Below are 20,065 nucleotides of genomic sequence, written 5' to 3' on the forward strand. Positions count from 1 at the left end.
CACCACACTTGCACTGGGATTGGCTCCTGGACTCTGGGAATCCTTATCTGTCTCTGGTACAGCGGGGGGCTTCTTCTTCATCTTAATCGTCATCTTCGAGTCCCCTCTTTGGATCCAAGCTTCTGACATGCTTCAGTTCTGGCCGGGACATTTGGAGTGCAAATGCTGGAACTTTCTGCAAAGAACACAGCCTTTCCAGCAAGTCTTTATCACATTGACTGAACTGCGTGTTCCCTCCATTTATGAAAAGACAGGAAAACCCACCTTTTAAAAGTTCTCTTCATCCTCTGTCAAAAGACTATACAGAACTACCAATAATGTTTGGAGATTTTAAACTATTGTGGCTTGATTGTCTTGCAAAGTTTAACTTAACTGAGGGGATGTTCCATTTTACCTAATGTATATAAAGATTACACTTCTCAGAAGCTACATGATTTTTTAATAATTTATAAATGGTTTTTTATAACACGCTTCATACCCAAAGGTTTCTAAGCGCGGACCCAGGGACGAACCTGTGTTCCTCTGCATCGTCTTGATTCCAAGGCGAGCGTGTTGCCCCTGAGCTATCCTCTCGAGACAATCTTTTATTGTGTGTCTGTTAAACTTACTGACCCTTGTGACCACCCTGCCCACCTCCTGATAGTTAGCCCTGGTGTGCTCTGCCACCATAGTCCTCGTAGAGCCTGGTACACCTTCAAATGAAACTATGTGACCCAAGTTAAGTGGATGCAGTTGGGCCTTGGAGACCGTGCCCATGAACAAATCCTCATGAGAATAGCCATGATGTGGCAAGAGAGTTGGCACTAGTTTCCTAAATCCAACAATACACACGAAAACGCTACTACAGAGCGCGCCAATATTCGCCTATTGTTGATCACATTTATCAAATAGGGCCCTGTGTTCTTGTGGATTTCCCAGTGAGCATAGAAGAAATGTGAGTGAGTTTGTTTACAGCAAGGTAAGCTCCTCGGCTGTTTTATTTCCACTCAGATTGCAACATCTAAGCATCTTAAAAGCATGATTTCCATGTAAGATAAGTAGACAGGCTAATAGAACACATATTGCTGCTTAGCATGGTAAAGTTCTCATAAATACAAGGCGTAGAGGGACACATACATTTCAGAAATCAGAAGTTAATTTAAAAAAAATCGGTTCCATAGAAAATGTGACTTATGTGCATGGCCTCCAGATGAAGATGGCAAGTACGAATATTTTAATCCCTATTTTTGAAAATAAAGAGAGTACCGATGTTTATGGAATAGAAATGTATTTCTCATTCGTGACTGCCAAATTTTTAAGTAAACATATTTTTGAACTTTAAAAAAAGAAGCATTTTTCTTGTAATTCAAATAGGTTCTGTAGTCAGCAATTCCCATAAATGATATAACATGTTTATTATATAGGTGACCTTCAGGTGGGGAACACTATTCCACTTTGAGGAAACTGCTGCTCATTTAGCTGGTCTGAACAAAACACCTGAAGAACGCCTGCGGCAGAGAGGGTCAGAAACACATATCTGTTGCTCTGCATCTTTCTTTGCTAGGAGTATTGGCCTGATTTAAGGAGTAAAACAGGAAGGTACGCTGCTTAGCGGGTGCCATATTGATTGGCGTACACAGTAATGTGATGTCACTGCCATTTCTACTGGACCCGTTACCAGCACACAATAGTCTGTTGTTCCTGCGTGTTTGCTTCTTTACAAATTAAAATGACTCACTCTAAAATTTTCAGGTAAATATTGTCAAGTAAACTCACTGATCACTTGTGCTGTAAACTGGCTTATTCTCCAACTTGTAAAGTTTGTCTACTTCATGTTGCTAAAAATAAAACAGGAAAATTACTAATATTTAAAAGGCGATTGATTCATGAAGTGCATTTTATTTAACGAAAAAAACATCTTTTGAGGAATCACACCCAACTTAATCATCTAGATTATAAAAATCGAATAGGCAGCTCGTTCACGAGAGTCTAACTACTGAAAAGCGAGCATCAGCCGCAGAGGAGCATAAACTAATGTACAGTAATTCTGTTTCATTTACATGCATAACTCACAAAGGTAAAGTGCAATACAGCCTTCCAACGTGCAGCTGAACACAAGCGCCTTTTCTAGAGGCCAATGATAAAAAAAAGTCACAAAGCCCTTATGGAAAGAATAGTTTCATTTGCAAAGGCAGTGAATATCTGTTCAGATGATGGGAAAATATCAGTGGCTTTTTGGTAATAGGAATTTGAGTTTTGGCACAAGAGACTGATTAATGCCAATTAGGTGGAACGTACATACCAATATATTATTCTAATAATATGCAGGCATGTGACAGATAAATCAAAAGGTCAAATGGTGTTATCTATAATGTACTAGCTAGAGGATCGTAAGAGAAAGAGGAAAGGCGAGAATTGGGGACAACTTCAAAATAAACCCAAATATTGCTGATCCTGTTAAGGAGTTCTAAATGTAGACTATGATAAAAATGAGAATTGAAAAGAAAAACATTAAGTAGGTCAGGCAGATGAGAAGGCAAAGAAATTACATGTCTCTATTAGCCATTTTAATTTTTAGAAAACAATGTTTGAAAACTAAACTATTCCAAATAATAGGTCATCCAACAATTCCTTCCTTGTTTACTTTTAAAAGCGGGTAAGCGCCTAGAAACACTTGTGTAGAGGTGCATTTTAAATGCCATATCAGATCATATCATATCATAAAAATTGAAAGGGATGACATTTATACAATGACAGAAAAACATTGCCACAAATGTCAGGGAAGCAAGTCTACTGATTCCAAATCCCTTCACAGGCCCAAAGCTCTACTTCAGAGAAGTCTGTGTCGTCCACATACCTTAAGAATGGAAACATTAGCAATCCGGTCGAGAGGACTCATCAAATCAGGTTCAATGAATAAATCCTTCTTTCCAGGGAGCTGCATAACAACAAGATCAAAACACACTGTAATTTGCTTTTATTTCCAAGTACTTCTTTTGTACAGATCACTTAAAGATGGTTGACAAAAGACACAATCGGTTGATGGTGTGTGCTATATACATTACTCATATTATCATTATTAATAGTGTCCCAGGCACAGAAAGATATAGTGCTATTTTAACCCGGCCCCTAAGCAAATTACACATCCAAGCAAGTATATACAAGCATTGGCATAGTCAACAGTTTGGGATTTTGTGTAGGCATTGGATGGGCATATGCCTGGCACGCCCATAATGGTACTACCTGGCCATAAGATGGCAACAGATGGAATGAGTCCATTTTGCCTGCTACAGACCACTGCAGTAAAGAGGCCCAATGCGGACTCAGTGAATTTAGTCCAGCAACCCGCACCATAGAAATTGCAGGGATTGAGCAGAAGATAGCCCACATTTTTAGGTCTAGCTAGAGAGAGCTTTAGCTCTCCCCCAGAGTTCTTGCTGCAGTGTGTGGAGGGGCTTTATGAGTGAATTATGGTGAAAGCCGTTATTGTGTTGGCAATTTTGTGGGTGCTACTTCTACTCTCTTTGTTGGGGCGGCACTTGTCAAATGTTGCTTTTAATAGTTTCCATGCTGCCTTATACATTTAGGTTTTCCCCACTTTTGAGGTTCATTACATTATTTTTACTATTAATCGCATTATTCACATGGCATAGCACCAAAAAATGTTAACATAACATTTAAGCTGCTTGGTACATGTATGTCTTTTTGTTATTAGAAGATGCCCATTGCTACTACTGTGCTGTGGTTAATGAATATAATAACAAAGCTCCCAATACATATTGATTAGCACATCAATGATATAAAGAGCACCTTTCATAGACCCACCACATCTTAATTAAAATCAATATTTTCCAGAGGCGTCATGTAGGCGTGGCAAGACACGCTGGATAATCTTTTTTTGTATGTGTTTTTATTGGTTTTACAAATGAAAATACAAGTTAACATCAACATTATCAACTCCCCCCATCTCCAACTCGCTTGGCCCCTCCCCTTCTCCTCTTGGGTGATGGGTCTGGTTTTTCGTGCTTGGGTATTGGCAAGTTCAAAGGATATCCAGAATTCTAATTTTGTGTGGGGACCATTTGAGCATATAGTCACTCTGCAGGGTATACAGTTCTTTTGCCGCAGGATTTTTCGTCATGGGACTTTTCATCGCCGTTTTTTTATCAGAAAAAAAATCATCGTTTTATTTTTTGGGGGGGGTTAAAAATTAAATAAATATTTGTGGGTGAAAGGGGATAATTTAAAAATAAAAAAGGGGGGTTCGGGGGTGGTAACCCCCCCAAAAAAACCAAAAAAAAAACAATGAGTTTTTTTCGATAAAAAAACGGCGATGAAAAGTCCTGCGATGAAAAATCCTGTGGCAAAATAACTTAGAACCCTCTGCAGATAGGATACGAAGCTGCCCCATTATGCCTGAAAGGTCTCAGTCGTTCCCTGAAGTTTATACGCCATCCACTCTAGTGAGACGAAACTCCATACTTTTTGAAGCCAGTCATGTAATGTTGTTTTTTTGTTTCGTTTCCATTGCTGAGCAATCGTCAGCCATGCTGCTATAATCAGCGTCGTCATCACTCCCCTCTGTTGAGCTTTTGTGTGGGTTCTTTGGTTCTGGTCCCACATGCCCGCCATCCATATTTTCTCCTGCAGGTCTTCTGCCCTTTGCACAATTTTTCCTGTCTGGGTTCTCACGCCATCACAAAATTGTTGAATCCTTGGGCAGCTCCACCAGATATGCTTCCAATCTCCTTTGGTAGGGCATCCCCTCCAGCATGTGTCCATAGCAGTGGGGTACATTGCCTGACGTCTTTCTGGGGTGCAGTGCCATTGCATTATGACTTCTGCTGCATCTCTCTCATCTGTATAGAACGTGTTAGTTTCGGGATTTTGCCCCAGACGTTCACCCATTGGTTTCTTGTTATGGCCTCTCCCAAAGTCTTTTCCCATCTTTTCATGTATCCCCATTGACTTCTTCACCCTAGTCGTTTAAGAATTTGTATAGGTTGGAGACTATCCTAGTGGAGTCGGTGTCCGTTGTCATGTAGACTTCGAAACAGGGTCAGCTGTCTGGTTGTCGCTTCTTTGTTGGGGGTAGCGGGGATCCAATGTTTTAGCTGGGTGTATTTAAATTCCTCCGCGGATTTCACCCCCACCATTTGTTTGCATTCTTGATATGTCATAATGGATTGGCCCCCGTACATATCTCTTATTTTGCTACAGCCTGCTTGTGTCCAGCTGCTGTATGATGCTTTGTCCATCCCTGGTTGAAAATCATGGTTAGCGAACATCGGGGTGAAGCGGGACGGGATAGTCATTAGGGCCGCGTTTTTTACCGCAGTGTCCCAGGCTACCAGTCCTGCACCCGCATTCTGGTGTTTGGGTGCCTGTTGCGTTTATGTAGTATGTAGCCATAAAAGATTGGAAAGGGAAGGCCCGCCACGGCCCCATCTTGCTTTGCCCAGATGTGTTGGAAAGATTGAGCTACCCATTCCTTTATAACTCTCAGTTGTGCAGCTTCGTAGTATCTATGGAAGTGTGGGAGCGTCAGTCCCCCTTGTTCCCTCTGCGCCGTTAGGGACGTCATCGATACTCTCGGAGTCTTACATTGCCATATAAAGGAAGTCACCATTTTGGTCAGTGCCCTAAAGAATGTTGTCAGGATTTTTACTGGGAGAGCTTGGAAGTGGTAGAGCAGCTTTGGTAGGACCGACATTTTTATTACTGTCATCCTTCCCTCCAGGAGATGTTGAGAGGATTCCATTTCTCTAGGTCTGTTTTTAGCCTCGTTAGAAGACTCGAGTAGTTGGCGCTATAGATGTGTCCAATTCAAGATGTTAATTTTATCCCTATATATGTGATGGTTTCTGTGGCTTCGTTCATTTGAGTTGTGCAGGCCAGTCTGTTTACTGTTCCTGGGTTCTCAGTCAAGTTCAAGATTTCAAATGTTTGTTTGTTGATTTTTAGGCCAGAGATGGATCCAAATTGGTCCAATTCTTTCAGTAGCACGGGGAGGGACCATTCCGGGGTCGTTAAAGCTATCAGCATGTCGTCGGCAAAGGCCATAGTTTTATGTTCTACTTCTCTCATCTTTATGACTTCCACCTGTGGTGTTAGTCATATCCTGGCCAGGAGCAGCTTCAGGAATATTGCATATAGCAGAGGTAAAAGTGGCCATCCCTGCTTAGGGCCTCTAGTTAGGGATACCCATTCCGACAGGGTGCCATTTAGTGATATTCGTAAGGAGGACGTTTTAAAGTTGGCCTTGATCACGCTGGATAATCTTGTTGCTTAAATTGGAGTTGTGTCTCAGCTTTAAGAAACTGCCCGTATTCACTGTGCATTTTCCTTGAGAGGCCTCTGTGAGCTGCGGCATGTAATGTAAACAAACATTACAGTGCATTAAGCTCGGCATTATATTGCAGACGACATGGTTTCTTACAGATTAGTGTTTATTGCAACATAGTGCAACTGTGTTGCAAAGGTACTGCCAGAATCTAGCTATGTGCTGTGAGAAACCTGAAGGTGTCTCCCTGGCTAGTCCCTGGGGATCTGTCATCCAGGTGGCCAGGACACGGCCATCGCTATTGGATCCAGTTCCTGGGGGTGGACCAGTGAGGGCGGATCACCTGGATGGGGGGTCCTTGCGAGTGGGAGTGGGACACCAACGGGTGAGACGCAGTATCCCCCTTTGTTCAACACCTTTTCCCCATCCTACCACGTAGGACATTAAAAAACACTGCCCCTCCCCCTTTTTCAAGACAAACACTTTTGCACAGCACACAAGAGAATTGACTAACACCAGAGCTGTTAACCTGACATGTCCCAATACAAGGGTCAGGCAAAGCCAGGCAATTGACCAGAATCACACACACCTGACGGCCCTTTCCCTTCGCCACAGGGATAAAAGGTGGAGCAAGAGAGCACATGACGAGCCAGGCAGACCGCACGACGAGACAGCTAATCTAACACTGCAGTTCAAGAGAAGGAGAAAGGCGATGAGAATCGAGGGGATGCCAAGGAGAGTAGCGACCTTGCCCTTTCCGACCCAAATCCGCAAAACCTTCAAGGAAGAAAACATAAGCCCGAGGACAAGGGCTTTACAGTCTTGCAGCGGATGTCAATGGTACACGGGGCATGCCTACACCTATATGCTGGAGCGAGGGAAACTCCTGCTACCATGGTACCGGCCTTGCGTCCAGATACAAGGAAAGCCAAGCGGTTCATCACAGCCAGTGATTCAAGGGGAGAACACATAAGAACCGGGCTGTGTTGAATGAAAGTCGCAAAGTGGCATAGTGAGAGAAACTCAAAGACTGTAAAATTGTTAAAGGAAGACCAGCTGCAGAGCGGACCGGCACCACATGCGTGCTGCCTCGAGAAATCCTGGTTTATCCCATATTGATGAAATTACAGATACTAGAAGGCCGTAGAGCTGCCAAGGCTGGTCAAAGTAGTCATACAGGAGGTCTAGCAAAATCCCTGTACAATCAAAAGCCTTTGACCTAAGAACTGTAAAGAAAGCAAGGGAAGTGAATTCCGCATCGTGAGAAAGTAAGGAAAGTGAATCCTGCATCATGAGAAAGCAAGGGAAGTGAATCCTGCATCGTGAGAAAGCAAGGAAAGTGAATCCCACATCGTGAGAAAGCAAGGGAAGTGAATCCCGCATCTTGAGAAAGTAAGGAAAGTGAATCATGCATCATGAGAAAGCAAGGGAAGTGAATCCTGCATTGTGAGAAAGTAAGGGAAGTGAATCCCGCATCGTGAGAAAGCAAGGGAAGTGAATCCCGCATCGTGAGAAAGCAAGGGAAGTGAATCCCGCATTGTGAGCAAGTAAGGGAAGTGAATCCTGCATCGTGAGAAAGCAACGGAAGTGAATCCTGCATCGTGAGAAAGCAACAGAAGTGAATCTCACATTGTGAGAAAGGGAAGTGAATCCCGCATTGTGAGAAAGGGAAGTGAATCCCGCATTGTAAGAAAGGGAAGTGAATCCTGCATTGTGAGAAAGCAAGGGAAGTGTATCCCACATCGTGAGATAGTAAGGGAAGTGAATCCTGCATTGTGAGAAAGCAAGGGAAGTGAATCCTGCATCGTGAGAAAGCAAGGGAAGTGAATCATGCATCATGAGAAAGCAAGGGAAGTGAATCCTGCATTGTGAGAAAGTAAGGGAAGTGAATCCTGCATCGTGAGAAAGCAAGGGAAATGAATCCCGCATCGTGAGAAAGCAAGGGAAGTGAATCCCGCATTGTGAGCAAGTAAGGGAAGTGAATCCTGCATCGTGAGAAAGCAACGGAAGTGAATCCTGCATCGTGAGAAAGCAAGGGAAGTGAATCCTGCATTGTGAGAAAGTAAGGAAAGTGAATCCCACATTGTGAGGAAGCGAGGGAAGTGAATCCTGCATCGTGAGAAAGCAACGGAAGTGAATCCTGCATCGTGAGAAAGCAACAGAAGTGAATCTCACATTGTGAGAAAGGGAAGTGAATCCCGCATTGTGAGAAAGGGAAGTGAATCCCGCATTGTAAGAAAGGGAAGTGAATCCTGCATTGTGAGAAAGCAAGGGAAGTGTATCCCACATCGTGAGATAGTAAGGGAAGTGAATCCTGCATTGTGAGAAAGCAAGGGAAGTGAATCCTGCATCGTGAGAAAGCAAGGGAAGTGAATCCCGCATTGCGAGAAGGCAACGGAAGTGAATCCCACACCGTGAGAAAGTAAGGGAAGTGAATCCTGCATCGTGAGAAAGCAAGGGAAGTGAATCCCACATTGTGAGAAAGCAAGGGAAGTGAATCCCGCATTATGAGAAAGTAAGGGAAGTGAATCCTGCATCGTGAGAAAGCAAGGGAAGTGAATCCCACATCGTGAGAAAGCAAGGGAAGTGAATCCTGCATTGTGAGAAAGTAAGGAAAGTGAATCCCACATTGTGAGGAAGCGAGGGAAGTGAATCCTGCATCGTGAGAAAGCAAGGGAAGTGAATCCCACATTGTGAGAAAGCAAGGGAAGTGAATCTCGCATTATGAGAAAGTAAGGGAAGTGAATCCTGCATCGTGAGAAAGTCAGGGAAGTGAATCCTGCATCGTGAGAAAGCAAGGGAAGTGAATCCCACAGACATTGAAAGCAAATGTGAATATGAAGTTGGCAAGCGTGAACCCGGCAGAGGGCTGCTAACGAAAAGGGATGTAGTCTAAAGTCCCATAAGTGAACTGTGTGGTGAAAGTTGGCTAGAGTGAACCTGGCGGAGGGATGCTGACGAGAAGGGGGCAAAGTCTAAAGTCCCAAGAAACAGTGTGTTGACAAAGGTGAACCCGGCAGAGGGATTTATTTATATAGCTCTCCTAACCCAAAAGGTATCTGGGCGCACATTTACAGGTTAAAATTCACATACAAGTGGTTTCATTTTTACAAGTAAGGTGCATACAGTAATAATATTTACAAGTTACAAGTGATGTGCATGTAGTTACATTTCCAGTAGACATAGTAAATACAGTAAATTAAAAAGAGGCAGATTAAATTGCAATACCCAGTGAAACTGTTTATAAAGACATTGAGAATAGAGAACGAGAAACGCCATAGTGAACCCGGTGGAGGGAGGCTCAGAATTGAGAGGGGTCTACGCCCGGAAGGGGGAGACCCAGGGGTGTAACCTTCACCCAAAGTAAAGAACCAAAGGTTCTGATATTGCTAAGGACTTTTGCGGATCTGAGTCCAACCAAAGGGTATCCAAGGGTGGAAAGCCATCGCCCTAAAGTGGTGGAGGAAATCCATAGTGAACCCAGCAGAAGGACGTTAAGATTCAAGGAGGGGTCAGCACCCAGAAGAGGGGGACCAATGGGTGACAAATCCTCATCCTAAGTGTCATAAGAATACAAACACTTGTGTATAGGCGCGTTATAAATGCCATATCATATCATTTGTTAAAGGAATTTTATTTTGAGTGCATCAGGTCCTTGAAGGCAAGAGACTTTCAGGAGAAACGAGACTTGGCCATCGACGGCCCTGATAGCTGAAAACAGAACTGTCGTCTTGTGCTGGGGAAGCTCGAGAGTGTACTGTACTCCAAGATCCCACCTTACCCCGTTCTCAAAACAGGAGACACAGGCTACCACATCCTGACATATTATTTGTGAACACTTCTTTCTTTTCTTGAAAACTATCCCACACCCTTTTTGGATTAGTTTTAAGGATTGCCAATATGTTTTTCTAAGTATAGGCCCTTTTATTTGACACAACGCCACTAGGACTGCCTTAATTTTCATTTGATGGTCGACGCTTGCTCCTATCTTATATTTAGGTTTAGATTAGGCGTGTTTCCACTCTGCATATACAGTTTAATAAACACCCTTGAACTGTGATCACTTGTGTCTGTCTTTACTGTTGCCACCATGAGTTCCTTACAGTGTGCATCGCTTTTGCTGGAGCAACTTGCGATACTTTTTGTCGAGGAGAAAGCAGTAGTATCTACTCCAGACAGCACATGTTTGCGGTTATGCAAAGCACACCTGGCTAATGAATAATTGCCAGCCAGAGACATTCATAAACAGGTCTGATTTTGCAAATGTACAGATAAGCATTTTTTGACATGTCGGACAAGAAATGTGTATTCTCTGTATTTAGAAAACAAGCCCCTATTGGCTTTGTCAAAGCCTGTTTCTCTTCTATCTACTGATGTAGGTTGCAGGTCCTCGGCACCAAAATGGAAAGGACTGAAGCAAATGCCTCAAAGAAACGACACATGTTGAAGTTCCTAAGCCGCAAATCCAGCAAAACCCACAGAAATGCATGTGAAAACAATTGTGTAGATTGAAATTAAAATGAAAGAGAAACCACTATTGTCATAGAAACTGTAGGAGCTTCCTTCAAACACTTATAAAGGGGAACATTTCATTTAATAATTTAAAAACTTAAAAAAGTGAAAATGTTTTTAAATGAATATGACTATTCTTCTGTGTTTATACAGGTGCGTCATGAGGTCTCAGCCAAATATTCATAAACAAAAGTCATAACAATCCTTGGAGTGGAGCACAACATACTTAGAAATCATTTGGCTTCATTATGACGCTGCCGGTCCGGAATTAGCGTGCAGGTAATTCCGTTTACCGCCACGTTTCCGGACCGGCAGAGTACAAGTTTGCCGGTGGTGTGGCCTGATTTACCTCCAGCCAAGAGCTGGAGGCAAGTCAGGCACCCCATTGGCAAAGAACACCAGTAATCCCCCATGGACTCCATGGAATCGGGAATTACTTACCCTTACTGGCACCTGTAATCTGCTGGAAATTCCAACAGATCAGGCGGCGGTAACGATAATTCCATTTGGTGGTATCGCACAGGATGCCACCAAACTTTATAATGAGCCCCACTGTCATCGGTAATGATGGCAATAATTGTAGTAATGATAAAATTAACGATTTATAAAGTGCACACAACAAACAGTTTGTACTCTTGGTTCTTGCACGTCTCAAAGGCACTCTTTTGAATCAACTTCATAAGAATTAACAACTGAGTCGGCCCTGCTCTGATTTACAAAGCAGCCACTGAGAGTAACTCTGACTTACTCCGGGAAACAGAAGAGTAAGTCAGGAGTAAGCCAATGTTACTTCCAGTAACCTCTTTGCCAGTCGTATAGTCTCTCTCTTGAAATAGCTCAGGGTTATGCCTGCTAACTTCTTAGTGAAACTGCCTCTAATTTAAAAGTTAATTTTTCTTACCTGTTCCAAGAGGTAGATAAGCTGGTCCCTGGCCACCCTCTTCAGAGTCCCAAAGTCAGGCAGTTCTGGAGCATCTCGTCTGTGGGGCAGCGCCATGTCCACAGGATGATCTAGAGAGAATACATAGGATGTAAAACATATAGCAAAAATAACACATTGGTGGCTGGTAATACTGAGTTCATCTTGTACCACATACTCCTTTTTAAATACTCCAATGGTGTTTAAAAGTACATTGTTGCATCCTTTCAAATACTCATACTATATCTCCTGGCAAAAGCATCAGCACTTAACGTGTCTGGAAAAGAAATGTAATGGTCATTCGCATAGAAGCAGCTCACACCCACAAACAGTTCTAATACATCTCTTCTTTACTCAGCAACATACAAGTCACCATCTGACACACACACACAATGAAAGGTGGTGATAACACCACATTAAATATAAAGAGGGTAGAACGCACAACAAGGGGAGATAATAGGCCTTCCAAAGCATTTGCCCAGGAGTTACATACGTAACCTTCACAGCTATGCATGGAGTAAGGAGCAGTGGAGGGCCTACCATGCTTAGGACATCTTAGAGACACCCACGGGAGAACAAGAGAATTCAAAATATGAAAAGGGGAATACCCAAAGCTGAACTTTATCAAGAGTTAAACTCTATGCGCATAAAATTGTAGTTTCTGCCAGAACAAGAAAATACTCCTGCAAACAATGAGTGGGTGGCTCATATCACAATTTGCTATATGCCATTGGCTGCAGATAGCACAGCGAATAGAGCGCTCGCTTTGGCATCGTGCAGAGCCTGCTGACGCAGGTTCGAATCCCGGCGGGGCCAAACTCAGCCTTTCATCCTTCCGAGGTCGATAAATGAGCACCACACACCGTGGGAAATAAGCAGCGCTCAGATACCTGAGGGTTTGTAGCACTATATAAATGCCCAAACAAACAAACAATTTAGCTCAAAACAAGTATCGACTGCATGATACAGAAATTGTTCCTGCATTATGTTTCCATTTCCTTTCCAGCCTGAACCTTTCTTGTGGCTGTTTCATGCTGTCTGTTAACTTCCATTGCACCCATTTCGTGTTTACATTTCTAGGCATTGCAACAGAATTACGCGTTTCTTTGACTGCTACAGCTGCGGTTGCTTCAGTCTTCAGGTATCGCCACAGGACGGCTATACTTTCACTTGCTGAAGTCCATGATAGGTTCACTGCCACACTGTAGTGAGGTCTTGTATCTAACATGGATCAAATTCTAAGTAATGTTTCCCAGAGTATTAGGTCACAGAGTTAGTACTAATGTTAGGGATACCTTTGGTGTCACCTGTTTATTTTCTGTTGTTCTGCATCTGATCTAGCTACACTTACACGCAAGTGTAGGCCAGCAGAGAAGAAATGGAGGGCTTCTTGTTCATCCTCTGACAAACTGGCCTGTCGCCTGCTTCAAAGGCAATACCGACTCTCTGTCCGCACCAAGAAGAGAGTCCACATTCAAACCCGTGTCTCTGCGGCATCTAACAACTCGCCCAAACTCTTTATAATCTGCATGGAACTGGACAACCCTGCAGCAGTCTCTACCCCTCCTCTTGCCTCCCAGTCCCTTTGCAATGCCCTTGCCTCTCACTTTATCTCTAAATCCCTGGACATCCTGTCCACCCTCCACTCCCCTCATCTCCGTCTCCGCTCGCTGACCCTCCTTCAGCTACTCCCCACCCTCTTTCTCCTCCTTTCCTCTTTTTTCCCCTGATGTGGTCGCTAGACAAGTCCGATCTATGAAACCCTCATCCCTGTTCCTCTAAAACCATTAAGGGCCACATTGATACCCTCGCTCCAGCCCTTGCCGATTTTTGCAACCTCTCATTTGCCTCAGGATCCTTCCCCTCCCCTCTGAAGAACTCCCTTGTGCATCCTCTCCTCAAGAAACCCACAGCTGATCCTTCTTGTCCAGCTAACTATCGCCCAATTTCCATTACTCCCTTTTTGGGTAATCTCCTGGAAAAGCTGGCCATCTCTCAGCTTAACCTTCATTCTGACTCTGTTGGCTCCCTCCAGGACCATAAATCCAGCTTCAGAGCTGCCAGAAGCACGGAAACTGCTCTCCTGGACATCCATGAAGACCTGCTCTCCAACCTTGACTCTAACATTCCCTCTGTCCTCATCCTACTCAATGTCTCTTCTACCTTCAACATGGTCAACCATATCACCCTGCTCACCCGTCTCTGTGACAACATGGGTATCACTGATCAGGCTCTGGCCTGGCTGACCAATTTCCTCTCTGATCGACCCTCCCAGATCCAACTTGGGTCCTTCCTATATTCTATCTCCCTTTCTACCTGTGGTGTTCCCCAGGTGTCTAACCTATGGCCATGGCTTTTCAACCAATACCTGGCAACTCTCGTCCACTGCATTGCCATTTTCTGATCAGATTTCCAGTGCTATACTGACGACACAACTCACTTTCAGGCTTCCCTCAGCCACCTCCTCTCCTTCTCTCATCTCTGATTGCCTAACTGCTATTCAAGATTGGTGTGCCGCCAATGATCTTTGTCTGAATGCCAACAAGACTGAGATCCTCCTCATCTGTACTCCCCCACCATCCTTTCGCCTCACTCTCTGGTCGGCCTCCCTTGGCCCTCCTCCAACCCCAACCCCTACCCCTACCTGTGAGGCTAAGAACCTCTGGGCCATCTTTGACTCCACACTTTCCTTCTCCGCCCACATCTCGGATGTCTCTAAAAAGTCAAACTTCCTACTGCACCTTCTCAGAGGTACTCTGCCTTTCCTCTCCTTCCCCCAGAAGCTCACTGTCTCCCAAGCTCTGGTTCCCTCTAGGCTGGACTATTGTAACAGCCTCTTTCTAAATCTACCTGCCTCCACTCTCCGCCCTTTACAACTAATCTAGAACAGGACTGCAAGACTTGTCCTTGGCCTCAAGCCCTGGGATTGTATCCCTCCAGCTCTGAAATCCCTTCATTGGCTCCCAGTGGATGCAAGGATTACATTTAAAACTCTCTGCCTTGTCCACAAGGCTTTCTGGGGCCTGGGTCCATAATACCTTGAACTACCCCTCTGTAAATACCTGCCTTCTCAAGCTCTTCGCTCCTCTGCCTCCAACTCCCTCAGGGTCATTTTTCGAAGAAACATGCTGGGGGTAGATGTCTGTCTTTGGCTGGGGCCTCCCTTTGGAACAGCCTCCCTGCCACTCTGAAACTTGAGGAGAACCATCTCTGGTTCCGGAAGCACCTCAAGACATTCCTCTTTGCCTCTGCCTTTGCCCCCCTTCTCCCCTGCTGATCTGTTTTCTCTCTAGGCATTGTGCACCTGGCTACCCTCTGTCCTTCTGGCCCAGGTACCTGCTCACCCTGCCATCCTCCTGCACTGCCTCAGGGCCACCCCTTGCACTGGGGTCTGTATCTGTGCCCATACAGTAACCCCCCGCCCCCATTTCCTATGCACTTATCAGATATACCCTACTAAACCCAGCACTTGCCACTTGCTGGCTGCACTACCACCGTTTATTGTCTTTATTTATTTATTTTATTTATTATTATTTATCAATTCTCTCCTCTGTTCCGCACTTTACTCTTCTCCCCCTTCTAGGCACTTTTCCCCTTTCCCATGCACTTGCGCATTCTTAATGTCAATAGGCCTAGTAAGATCGTTGTTTTGTTCTCCCATGTTCCCCTCCCTTGCCTTGTCGCGCTCTGAAACAATGTGTGAATAAAATATCAATTCAATTAAATCTCTAGTCCTAGATTTAATTTCATTGATTTCCTCTGTAATGTAAGGTGTGCCTGTTGTGGCTTTTAAAGTTGCAATGTATTACCTATTCAGTAAGGGTGGCAGGGAGTAACAACTTGTGTGCACCAGCACTTTTTATTTCTGCAAAGGTTTCAAGTTACTGCCACCTTGTGTGGAAAATGTATTGGCATGAGAGTTTTGATAGAGGGAAGGTGGGTACGATGAGCATTACCCAGCATGTGGGTGTTATTTGGCTTTTCACTATCCAAATGACTGCCCATGGCCATGCTATTCCCACCCACTACATTCTCAGCTTGTCCAAAACTACACGTGCAGGCAGAGCTCCTTGTAGGCTTTTGAGCAGGAGCATTTTACTCCGCATTTTTAGGATTACAAAGTAAATCGGAATTCAAGAGAGAGTAAAAATGAGTGTTCTCCTACGCAAGCGAGTGAAAGGTATTGGACATCTATCGGGGTTTGAAATTGAGGGGAGCTGGGAGCTATCTAGCTCCTGCTTGTAGCATAGAGAGCCTGGTTGGCTTGACACCAACAGCTAGCAGTAGCTATTTGTGGCTCTGTTGGCCAACTGATGCCTAACAAACACATCTATGTGAATGTAACACTGTTCGTTTTGGACAATCTATAAATAAACATTAGGACACATCTATATGACATTTAAAGCATAGATAATGGACACAATTATGTTTGCATCTTATGTGGAAGTTAGATTTGCAGAATTTACTATCACCTTGTTCCCCAGTTGTAGCTTCTGGTCACTGGTTAATGCTGGATACTGTGAGAAACCCGAGGGTATCCTCACACCTCCTCCCCTTGGATCCTCTTCTCAGGTGGCCAGGGAAAGGCCATCGCTTTTGGGTCCTGCCTCTGGGGGTGGAGATGCGAGCGAGGATCACCTGGGTGGAGAGTCCATGGGGATTGGCGGGAGGATATCCGCAGGCGAGACATGGTATCCCTCTTTTTCTGGTGAGAACCAACCTTACCCTTCCCCTGCCTTTATAGGCTGTTGCAAACCATCTCCCCTCATTTTCCCTCATCAGACCATTATAGTACTAGGACGAGGAAGAGGCGACTAGGAGTAGTGCACACTAACATGTCATGTCACCTCTCTGGTACCGAGACAAGGAACAGGCCTCAGGACTATTGTGATGGTCGGCATGTCCCAATAACGATGGTCAGGCAAATAAGAATTAAAAACTCACACCTGCAACCTGTGAAATGGTTGCAGCTGTATAAAAGGAGAAAGAAGCAGCAGAGAGGAGAAGCAGCAGAGAGGAGAAGCAGCAGAGAGGAGAAGCAGCAGAGAGGAGAAGCAGCAGAGAGGAGAACCAGCAGAGAGGAGAAGCAGCAGAGAGGAGAACCAGCAGAGAGGAGAACCAGCAGAGAGGAGAAGCAGCAGAGAGGAGAAGCAGCTGGGCAGGAGAGCACGGAAATCTGAGGTGGAGCAGGTAGAATATGGGCCAGGCAAAAGGTTGCAGACTGCAGAGAATCCAGAAAGACGCCGAAGAAAGAGCAGGCCGCGAGAGGGTCTGGGACTGAGCAGAGCCCATTGATGTGTGTTTTCCGTTGGGAGTGGGGGACACAGAGATGCCTCTGACCACTGCAGGAAGGTCTGGAGGAAGCGAGCGCTGCTTGCCGGAACTCCGCTGGAGTGAGAGTGGAGCCAGCGAGAACCAGAGAGTGAAACCAGAGCACCCGGAGGAGCGGTCACACACCGGTGAGTGACTGGGAGGCATCACTCAGGCCAGTCACGCAAAATTATATGAATACCGAACAACTTGTCAAGCATGTAATGAGTTTTGAATGCTGAACTAAGAAACAGATATGAAAATATTACACAAATGAAACAGCAGGTGATGTGCATTTGCGAACAAGATGAATTTAAAGAGACAGCATTTATGAACAAAGTTAAACAGGTACAAAGCAAAACACTATTGGATAGTGTGGAAGCAAGGTGGGAGAAATACCACAAAGGAAAGTATGTGAGAGCTACATGTTGGTAAAGGCAAGAAGCCACCGAAGTAAACCAGAAGCATATTTGGACTTATGACATAGATGCAGAACGGAAACCTGTGTTGTCAAGGAAGTCATATGAGAAAGAATTAACTGTTGTAAAGTGCCATGGGTTATCAGTTGCGCGACCTATGATGGGTGGACCGTGTGCTCTGACAACTGTGCCTAGACCGAGGAGTAAACGAAGGGAAGTCTAGAGCCTGAGGCTGGTTGGCCTAAGATTGTTCAAGTGACAGAACGAGATGGCAAACTAAACAAGTGGATGTGATTGAACTTGAAACCAGACAAACTGCCTACTTGGGGAAAGGAACCCCAAGACCTTTTGTGTGGAATTGTGTTGAACTTGGGGAAGGGTTGGGGAAGGGAACCCTGAGGCCATTTTGGTTGGAACTGTCTTGAACTTGGGTAAGGGAGCTAAGAGCAAACCAGGAGCTGGAAGAAGCTCAGAACTTTAATTTGAGTTAATAAAGGTCTTTTGTTTGAACTTTGAAATCTGTTGTGTGTGTTTGCTTTATGATGCCTTCACAATACCCAGGAGCTGCTTTTAGCTCCTGATTATCCAATCTTACTTTTGATCCCTGCATCTATCCAATGTGTACATCCAGTTTAAATGGTTTTGACAACATTATAAACAAAATTGTTGTATATCAAACTTATCTGACTTCTGTAGGGAAGGCATGGTATCACTGACACAATGGATACAATTTGTAAAACCTTTATTGAAAAATGTTGGGTTTGGAGAAACTCCTATCCTGCCCTATAACTAAGACAGAAGTATTCTCGACCATCAAACGATAAATAAAACAGTCCTAGACTGTCAAATCAAAATGGCCTATGCTAACAAAACCTAATGCCTGCCCTATTTCTTGTACAAAAGGTGTAAATGTATGCAAAGGAAAAATCAGTGTTCAAAAGAATAAAGGTACTTGAACCAGTTCTCCTCCTCACGTTAAACCTCACGCAGTAAGACTGTCCTTGAAGGCAGGACGACACACTCTGGCTCGGTTTCTAACACTCAAAGCAGTTCCAAACCGTGGATTGAGGTCCGCCTGGCCTTCCAAGTTAAAGTTTCTTTCTTGACTTTCAAAATGTATTCCAACGTAAAGTTCACAAAGGTCCCCCTCTGCCGGGCTCAGACCTTACAGCACACAGTTCACGTAAATCCCACTCTGTCAGGCTCAGACCTCTCACATCACAGTTCAACACAAACCTGCGAGGGGGCTCCCTTCCCCAAGCGTATTGTATTCAGGTCTCACTCAATCAGGTTCGGACCCCTTTCGATATCAAGACTTTCGAATGTGCATGGTTCTTTTACCAGACCACCGCAGGACCACTTATGACTCAAAGTTCACGTTTTCTTTCACTTAATTATCTTTTGCTGTCTGTTTGCTTTATAACTTCAAACAATGTACCTTTCTCTGAGACTTTCGATTGGGCTACTTCCTTTTGCCAAACCACTCTGTTACATAGTATCGCTGATCTCACAGCTACTTTTTATTTCACAGTTCATTCACAGGTCTGCCTTTCTTCGCGTTTCATCCACACGTGTGCAGCCTTCACTTGTGATATAATGTTGCTACTTCATTTGCTTTAACACACACCGGTCTCTCAGGTCGCTTGCCAACTCACCGGCTGTGTGCGCTTCTTTCTTGTTTTGCTATTTTCAATTCAATAGGACCACAGGCTTGGCTTTGCCTCCCCAACTCTGCCGTTCACCTGGGATGGTTGCTGGCGTCCTCGGAAAACAATGCAATCTTCACTTTTGGGATCTTGCCTTCTCCATGTGTCTTTCACAGTCTGTCGGAGGCAACGACCCCCAGTAGTGAACCCATGGGGTTTTCGGCCCGCTGCTCTTGTCTCTTGATCCGTTGCTCTGCTCCAGTGAGTGTGCCTTCGTCCCGTGTTCTGCCTTGCTCAGGGTGTGTCTCTAGGTGTTGCCTTTTATTTGTGTGCGGAAAGCTAACTGGTATCAGGTGCATGCACTTAGTGTAAAGTGCCTGACTTTGCCTGACCCGATTAACAGGACATGTTCAGTACGATGTGAGAGAGTTAGTCTGGGCACTCTCAGTCGGCCTCTTTCTCAGCCCAGTGTTTAGGGGAGTTGGGACTTCGGAAAATTCTATAAAATAGAATGGGGTAGATGAACAAAAAAGGGGGGAAAACTGAGTCTCACCATTGGTTGTCTCATCCCCACTCCCCGAAGCCCCCATCACACAGGTGATCCTCCTGCACTGGTCCACCCCCAGGAACTGGATCCGAAGGCAATGGCCGTGTCCTGGCCACCTGGATGACAAGTCCCTGAGAACTAGCGGGTGAGACACCCTTTGGTTTCTCACACTTCAAATAATGTATTTTAATTGCCACATAATAACTGGACAGTGAGTGCTAACCAGCTGCATCTTCATGACAAAACATGGACACAGAAACTCTGTTAAGAACTCCTACTGATCCAGAAGCAGGTGCCTGCTAGTTACATTGGGCATTCATAACTCAAGTCCCTCTCTAGCAGAATCACATCTCTGCCTCTCACTCCTACTCTTCCTGCCTGGCACTACCTCTATTTCACAGCTTCTCGCACATTCTGTCGCTGTGTTTTTCACTATTGAGTGCTGCTATG

The 20,065-nt window shown here is 44.6% G+C and overlaps 1 protein-coding gene across 1 annotated transcript in view; it reads right to left on the reverse strand.

Annotated features, from left to right (window-relative positions):
* Window positions 1-20,065, reverse strand: part of VPS33B (VPS33B late endosome and lysosome associated) — a 312,860-nt gene that overhangs the window by 274,265 nt on the left and 18,530 nt on the right. The window contains exons 2-4 of the mRNA XM_069625205.1: window positions 11,676-11,785; window positions 2,837-2,917; window positions 1,756-1,817 (exon numbers count right to left, since the gene is read on the reverse strand). Of these exons, the coding sequence (XP_069481306.1) occupies window positions 1,756-1,817; window positions 2,837-2,917; window positions 11,676-11,771 (239 nt within the window). The 5' untranslated portion in view covers window positions 11,772-11,785. The remainder of the gene's footprint in view (window positions 1-1,755; window positions 1,818-2,836; window positions 2,918-11,675; window positions 11,786-20,065) is intronic.

Source organism: Ambystoma mexicanum, chromosome 11 (genome assembly GCF_040938575.1).
Source record: "Ambystoma mexicanum isolate Mex_15411 chromosome 11, UKY_AmexF1_1, whole genome shotgun sequence".
NCBI lineage: Eukaryota > Metazoa > Chordata > Amphibia > Caudata > Ambystomatidae > Ambystoma > Ambystoma mexicanum.